Source organism: Ovis aries, chromosome 2 (assembly GCF_016772045.2).
Source record: "Ovis aries strain OAR_USU_Benz2616 breed Rambouillet chromosome 2, ARS-UI_Ramb_v3.0, whole genome shotgun sequence".
Lineage (NCBI taxonomy): Eukaryota > Metazoa > Chordata > Mammalia > Artiodactyla > Bovidae > Ovis > Ovis aries.
Genome location: NC_056055.1, coordinates 40,731,901 through 40,740,253, shown reverse-complemented (window position 1 = coordinate 40,740,253; position 8,353 = coordinate 40,731,901). Strand labels below are relative to the sequence as shown.

Sequence of the window (8,353 nt, the reverse complement as noted above, 5' to 3'; positions counted from 1 at the left end):
AATAGATGCAGGTCAGATCCCTGGGTCGGGAAGATTCCCTGCAGGAGGACATGGCAACCCACTCCAGTATTCTTGCCTGAGAATCCCATGGACAGAGGAGCCCCAAGGGCTATAGTCAATGGGGTCACAAAGAGTTGGACACGACAGAACAAATTAGGAGGCATGCATGCATGGGAGATTTGGATCTCAGCCTGCCACAAACTAGCTTGTGACCTTGGTCAAGTCACTTAACAACTCATCTGTAAAATGGGGATGATAATCATACTGGACTGATAACATTGCCATAAGAAAGAAATTGATGAGATGACACATATTAATAACGCACTTAGATCAAGGCCTGGGACACAGCACATATTCTGATAGCACTACAATCTCCATGGAGGGAAAAAAGCAACCCAATTAACTGCTAACCAACTTAATGCTAGGGAAGAAAGTTTACGTCAAGTTAAGCAATTCCCTTTAAGTGATGGCCTTTATTGTGGACATAATAGTGATTTGTACATTTCCCGTTCAGCCATTTATCTTGAACTTTAAAAGCTTTTCAGGAAAGTTTGACTCATTAATCTAGAGTGGATCTGAGAAATCAAGTGCTGAAGCCTTTTGTAGCTAAGAAGACTGAGGCCAGAGTGGGGGTGGGGCTGGGGATGGCCAGCCTTCCATAACAAACAACACTAAAACCAAGAATAGACAGTCGATTTTTGGTTCTCTGCTCTTTCCACGAGTGTTCACTGGACTGGGACTGATTATTATACTTTTGACTTTCTAGTCACCCCAAAGGCATTTTAGCCTACCAAGAAGTTATTAATTCAATCAACATTTACTGTGATGGCTCAGCAGGTGAAGAATCCACTTGCAGAGCAGGAGACACTAGAGACATGGGTTCAATCCCCTGGAGAAGGAAATGGCAACCCACTCCAGTATTCTTGCCTGGTAAATCCCATGGACAAGGAGTGTGCTGGGCTATAGTCGAAAGGGTCACAAAGAGTAGGATCCCACTGAGCGACTAAGCATACACAAGTGCTAGGATATGGTAGGTGATAGGAATGATGCTAGATGCTGAAGTGCAGAAGGTCTGATTGCCATGTTTCTGAGGACCACTCTACAGCAGAGGTTGCAGACATTTACTAAATGATTGTGAAAATAGATGCCACCTCCAACTGTGTAAACATCTTGTTGTTGTTGTTCAGTCACTAAGTCATGTTTGACTCTTTGCAACCCCATGGACTGCAGCACACTAGGCTTCCCTGTCCTCCACTAGCTCCCAGACTTTGCTCAAGTTCATGTCAATCAAGTTATGTCAATTGAGTCAGTGATGCTTATAAATACACTTAGTAGAGGAATTTGGCTCCGTCAGGAAAGACTTCCCCAAGGGAATGACAATTGAGCCTAAATCTAGGCAAGGCTGAGGACAGGATAGAAAAGATGAGTGCTCCAGACAGAGAAAGCACCCAAAACCTTGTGGCAGATGGGAAAACAGAGGGCTGGGGTGGCTAAAACACCAAAGTGAGGGAGGAGAAAGGGGATACACAGAGGGTGAGCTTGAGAAGTAGTTTCAGGTCAGGTCTAGACAGACCTTGAAGATCATCCTAAAGATTTGGGGTTTTATATTAAAAGAAATGGATTACTACTGGAGAGTTTTAATCAAAGAGACAGTGTGATCAAAATTCCCTTTTCTAAAGATTACCTTCCTCTAGAACAGGAGTCCCCAGACTCTGGGATCTAATGCCTGATGATCTGAAGTGGCTGCTGCTGCTAAGTCACTTCAGTTGTGTCCGACTCTGTGCGACCCCATAGACGGCAGCCCACCAGGCTCCTCCGTCCATGGGATTCTCCAGGCAAGAGTACTGATCTGAAGTGGAGCTGATGTAATAATAATAAAAACAAAGTGCACAATAAATGTAATGCTCTTGAATCATCCTGAAACCATCCCTCCTCCGTTGGTCCATGGAAAAACTGTCTTCCATGAAGAGTCCCTGGAGCCAGGACACAGAGTTTCCTTAGGGTAGTGGCAGTGTAAATAGGGAAATGTGGATGGATTCAAGATACCTAGGTAGTAAAATCAATAGGCTTTGGTGATAGATTAGAACAGAAAGATTGGAGAAAGGAATTGGGAGGAAGATGTCATGCCCAGTCTCTGGTCTGTAGAATTGGATGGCTAGAAAGTGACGTCATTAAGTAGGGGAGGGAATACAGAACAAGAGTTTGAGAGGAGCAGAAGGGAGAGGGAGATTGGCCAAGGTATCACATTTGCGGAATATTTTTTTTTAAAGACTCCAAATCCATTCAGTTTAGATTTTTCAGTATTTTATTATGGCACACAGGATAGAGTATGGTACAGTGTTCTTACTTCAAGAAATTCTCAAACCAACCATTTCCATTTGGCTACGGTTACTTTTTCACATATAATTTGCTTCTGTCTGAAATTGACCATGTGCAGCATCCCATGTGTAATGAACATAAATGTGAAAAGCTTGATTTCTGAGGCAACTCCTAGTCTTTACAGAAGCCAATGTATGGAGATTTCTCACGATTCAAATCCATAGCATCAGGGCAGATAAAGAAATATTTTACCTATTTGCTTTGGTGAGATATATCTAACTCAAAATATGTGGTGTGATGGGATCTGTAAACTTTAAATGGAGACCACTTTGCTTCCAGATTAAATTCATGACCTTTAAGAGGTGTCTAAACAACAAATATTGAACAAACTTAGCTGACAAAGCAATTGTCTAAGAACAGAAGCAGAACAAAGGATAATCAGCAATTTCATTGACATTCCACATCAAATGCAAGTTCAAGAGCTTTCATAACTTTACAGTGAACAGGATGGATGGGTGGGGTGTGTATATGATGCAGTGTCCAACCAGTTGGAGCTATCACTGAAATCCAAATAGTTCTCAGTAAAGACATGCAGACTTATGGCAATGTAACACACAAGTATAGAATCCTCTCTTTAATGACTGATCACAATTTCATTATCTATATCTGTAGTTCTTAAAAAGTTTGAAATAGGTGGTATTGAAGGCTACTTGAGGCAACAGAATTAAGCTAACTACACACTCAATCATGAGCTCAGGATTGCAGGCAACATGTTTGCAATGGCAAATAAGCTTCAATATTCTTAACTCCCTTAAAATTAAAAGCATTGAGAAAATTTTATTCCTTCTGATTACATCATTTGCTTGGGCTTCAACTTCTGCTCATGATAGTTAGGCTATACTTTTTAAATGTGGCTACAGTGATGGATGAGTGGGATTCACATTCTACCCATATGCTTTTACTATTATATATTAGTGTTCAAGTTACCTGTTTACCATAAAGGTAAACATGATTTCAGACTGCCTCCAAGAAAGCCATTCCCAACATTATACAGTACACTTATGGGGCAAAATATATTGCTATTTACCAAAGAAAAAGAACCCCAGGGATTCTCATTTATTCAAGTTTATTATCAGTAAAATTTTCGAGGGGAGAGATTTCATGAATGGTTATGACCTAATTATATCCTCAGAATTACCAATTAAGGGGGGGAAACACATTGTAATTGTTAAAATTTCGACTTGAAAAAATTTGGAAGTCAATAGTCTACATCTAAGTGTCTGCTATTGGTGCCCTCTTTAAGATATCTGAATTAAGTCAACAAGCACAGCAAGGAACTTCATTCAGTGTAACTTTATTTACTATTTATTGCACATAGTTTGAGGTCTTTAATTTCTAACCACCAAAGAGTCAAAGGACTATTTTTTCCCATGAAGTTTAACATTAACATTAGTGAATTCATTTATTCATGGTGTGGTTTTTTTTATTGTAAACATCTGAATTATTCACATTGCCATAGATCCTGAACTCATAAGCGTGGACCATGCACAGGCTGGCAGCAAGCCAGGAAGCCACTCTGCAAGCAAACAGATACTCTGCGGAAGGAGAAAAGTCATAGCACAACATTTAATGTCCAACCTAAGTCATCTCAGAATTATACATATATTGACTTCTTAATTCATATAGTATCTGCAACTCAACTGGTTGGTTGGTGATAGGATTGACCTGATTTCGGGAGAATTATTCTTGGAAAAATTAAGGGAAGGGAAGGGTTCAATCTTTCTTCTTAGTGGCTTGCTCCTCCCCAGCACCTTCATCTTTTTTCTCTTCCTCCTCTGCTTCTTTGGTTTCTTCTGCTTCTTCGCCTTCACCTCCTTCTTCTTCCTCCTTTGCTTCCTCAGCATCTTCCTTGGCAGCTTTAACATAAAAAGCAAATGTACAAACTCCAAATGCAGGGTGAGTCCAATTAAAACATTTCTGCTTTACTTTTGTGGGGAAACACAAGTGTCAGAATACTTCCCCCAAACCTCTTTCTCCATGCAACCAACCAACACCTGCTGGGCATAATCCGCCACTGAACTGATATTTAAATAGAATGAGATTAGGTTCTAGGTACTGGATGCTCTGTTCTTTCCAGGACCTCGGGGTTTTCTTTTATTATGTGTTCAGAATTCATTTTTATTTTTTAGGACACCAAATAGCTGAGTTAAATGAATAGATTTTAAAATGTTTCATTAGGAATAAAAAGCAGCAGGAGGATTTTTTTTTCTTTTTATATGTTACTTTCAAAAAAGAACCATGCTAATCAGAGATTGTGTATCTCTGTGAGAACAGCCAATTTGAGAAATGAGGTGCTTACTAAATATCTGTTGAGCAAACAGAAAGATGCACTGTCTTTTTGAGATTATCAACTCTTATCTGAATAACATTTCCTGGGCATAAGTGAGGTTTCATGTATTTTACCCAACTCCTAACCATAATCCATGCCCATGCTGCCCCTGGAGTCGCAGGGTGGTTTTGCTTTTTATTTGGTTTTGTGTTTTGTTTTAATCCTACCTTCTTCTTCTTGGGCTCCCTCCTCTTCCTCAGCCTCAGCCTCAGCTTCAGCCTCAGCCTCAGCCTCTTCCTTTTCCTTCTCCTCTTCTTCTGCTTCTCCTTCAGAGGGGGGCTCATCCTTGGCTTCCTCAGCTTTAGCAGCCTCGATGGTCTCCTCCACCTCTATCTGCTCCTCCTGGACGTGGCTGGTGTAGTAGGACGGGAAGGAGCGGGCAGACATCAAATAGGAGCTGGTCTGCAAACCTCCATAGGCAGATCGGCCAAAGACCTGGGAGCTCTGGGTGTAGCCGGTGGTTAGGCTGCCCACACTGGTGAAACTGAGCCGGGTCTCCTCACCTTCCAAGAGTTTCCTGGGGAGGCAGGGGTTAACAAACATGAACACCGGAAGTGTGCTCAGCCCACCACTCATCACCTTACCCAGTGCCAGGCTGAAAGGCAAAGGCAGGGTTGGGAATTATCATAACTTAATGACTGGGGCTGCTGTGACTGAGTCCAAGAGAAATAACCAAAACGACAACAAAAAAAGCACCTTAAAATATAGTCCTGTTCGTTACACTTGAAATATAATGGGAAGCTAAGAACAGGCCTCATTATCACAAGATTAAATTCTTCTTGGAAAAGGCCAAAAAGTAACACAATTACTCCAAAGGACTATCTTTGAAGGTTTCTGATTCAACAGAAAGGAAGTCTGATTTTCTTCCTAAGGTTGACCAGCTGCTACCTTGGCACTTCCATTTTTACCTGTAAGCTGCAATCTCAATGTCCAAAGCCATCTTGACATTAAGGAGGTCTTGGTATTCCTTGAGGTATCTTGCCATCTCGCTCTTTGTGGTTCTCAATTCATTTTCCAATTTGTTGATTGTGTCCTGTTGGAAGACAACCGAACAAAAAAATCTAAGTGTAAATCTCCACTGCTATCATTTTACTACAGCATAGCTGCAAAGGCCTAGGTTTAATTAAAATCAAAGTGCACATCCTAGATAAAATCTCCCCTAAAATAGCTGTCTTTTTTCTTTTTAAACCTTTCTTTGCTTGCCTTAAAAAAAAAAAAATCTAGCTTCGCAAAGCACGAGATAAAAAACAAAAAAGATAGAAAAAAAACTGATAGAAGAAACATTTGTTTTCATTAATTAATACACCTAATGATCATCATAAAATGCCCGAAAAGAACTAAATGGATTTTTAAAAATTGTCTCTCACTCACTAGTTAGCTTTATCAACTTTATCCAGATTGTATACAGGAAATCCACTTATTTATAGGAGAATGAAGTAGATAAATTTATTTTCTCTAAAATATTTTCTATGTATCTATCTTATTTTTTCTTCTCTCCAGAGAAAATGGAGATCCTTAAAAGAAAAAGAAATGTTTTACTATGACCATCATCACCCACTGCAATTTTGACTGTATTCCTGGCTCACTGCTAAGGGAAGAGAGTAGTTGGTAAAACTAGTCAGAAAGGATAACTGGTCACAGTTATCCTTCAGAACTAATGAGAGCTCGTCCCTATATTTATTAATCAGATGATCCGATCTCTGCAGCAAAGCAACTTGCGCTGAATGCAGGACAGCTGAGAGGCAGATCAGAGGCAAAGTCCAGGTTCAGTCCCTCCTCCCACCCGGACTCAATATCCTGCAGGGCTGGGCAGCTTTAATGAGGAACGGAGATTCAACTGCACACAGCATCTCTTAGCACACCGCAGTCGCGGCCCCGCCCCGCCTTCCAAGTGCCCCATCCCCTCCCACACTGCCTCCAAGAAGTCAAGTTCCATCCCCTTAATATCTGCTTGCTAATGCCTTATGTCTGATCTCCTTTTTCTAGGCGAGCCCTCATCTCTCCGCCACCACCCCCACTCCCACCCATCCTAACTCGATTCTGCAGCCCCTTCCCCGCCCCCTCTGCGTTTCGCCTGGCGCCTTACCTGCATAGCGCTAATGTCGGCATTCTGTTTGTCCTCTAGCTCCTGCAATTGCTTCTCCAGCGCTTCGTTCATGCCCCGGCATGCCTCGATCTCCAGGGTCTTGGCCTTAAGCAGGCGGCGGCTCTCGGACACCTCGTCCTTGGCGGCGCGCACAGCATCGGTGTTCTTGGCGGCGCTCTCGGTCAGCACAGTGAAGCGGCTCTTGAACCATTCTTCTGCATTCTGCATGTTCTTGGCTGCCAGCTTCTCATACTGGGCGCGGATGTCCTTGAGCGCGGCGGAGAGGTCGGGCTTGGAGGACACGTCCATCTCCACGGAGATCTGTGCATACTGGATCTGTGCCTGCAGCTCGGCGATCTCCTCTTCGTGCACTTTCTTCAGAAAGGCGATTTCGTCCATCAGGCTGTCTATGCGCTTTTCGAGCTCGGCGCGGGCGAGAGCCGCCTCGTCGGCCCCTTTGCGCGCTTCCATCAGCCGGCCCTCGGCGTCCTCACGGCTCAGCACCTCCTCTTCGTAGCGCGCCTGCAGGTTGCGCAGAGTCTCCTCCAGCCCCTCGCGCTCACCCTGGAGTGCCTGCTTCTCGTTGGTGGCGTCTTCCGCTGCCAGACGCAGATCGCGGATCTCCTGCTCGTAGAGCGCCCGGAAGCGGGAGGGCTCGGAGTGCTTCTGGCGCAGCACCAGCAGCTCGGCTTCCAGGACCTTGTTCTGCTGCTCCAGCTCGTGCACGCGCTCGATGAAGCTGGCGAAACGGTCGTTGAGGTCCTGCAGCTGCGCCTTCTCCTGGGTGCGGATCGACTTGAGATCGTTGCTGATGGCGGCGACCTGGCTCAGGTCGAGGCTCTCGAGGCTGGGCATCAAGGAACCGGAGCTGGAGGAGTAGCTGCGCCGCACGGATAGTGAGGAGGAGACGGGCGCGGAGTAGCTGGAGTAAGCGGAGCGCGCGGTGCTGTAGCCGCTGCGCACGCTGGAGATGTGCACCCGGGGCGTCTCCACATAGCGCCGTTTGTAGGAAGTCGAGTAGTACGGCTCGTAGCTGAAGGAACTCATGGTGCCGGTCGGTGCCCCCCTGGCCGGCGGCGGAGATGGGGGCCTAGAGAGAAGAACGGGGAAGAGAGGGAGAAGGGAGGATGGATGGCTGTGTGCGGCTCAGCTCGGTCCTGCCACCCCTATTTATACTCAGAGAGGACTCTGACGCAGCTGCGATCGATCACGGCGCGCCTGGCCAGTGGGGGCAGCGCGCTGCTGCAGCCAAGGCAAGGATTCTGCGCAAAAGGAAGGTGGGGGCGAGCCACGGCCCGCGGGGATGCTGCGGCTGTAGTCCTTTGCACTTTTCTCTGAGACCCTCTGTTTTCTCTCTGACCCCGAACCCCCTCAGTCATTTCCTTTCCCTACCCCCAACCCATCCTACTTAATCCTTGACCCTTGTATTACTCGGATTCGATCGTGCCTCCAATAGCAGGTTATCGTTCCCAACTGACACCTTAGTTTTCCATACCCCACCCAGTACCATGGAGACGCACTATCCCTCTAAGTCGCCCCTTCCCCACCAGGATTCAGCA

The 8,353-nt window shown here is 45.0% G+C and overlaps 1 protein-coding gene across 1 annotated transcript; it reads right to left on the bottom strand.

Annotated features, from left to right (window-relative positions):
• Positions 1 to 2,287: 2,287 nt before the first annotated feature.
• Positions 2,288 to 8,021, bottom strand: NEFL (neurofilament light chain). Its single transcript, XM_015093090.4, has 4 exons — positions 6,795 to 8,021; positions 5,617 to 5,741; positions 4,876 to 5,225; positions 2,288 to 4,235 (listed from the first exon to the last, which is right to left on the bottom strand). The coding sequence occupies exons 1-4, from the start codon at positions 7,839 to 7,841 to the stop codon at positions 4,093 to 4,095; spliced, it is 1,665 nt and encodes a 554-aa protein (XP_014948576.2). The 5' UTR covers positions 7,842 to 8,021; the 3' UTR covers positions 2,288 to 4,092.
• Between the last annotated feature and the right edge of the window lie 332 nt (positions 8,022 to 8,353).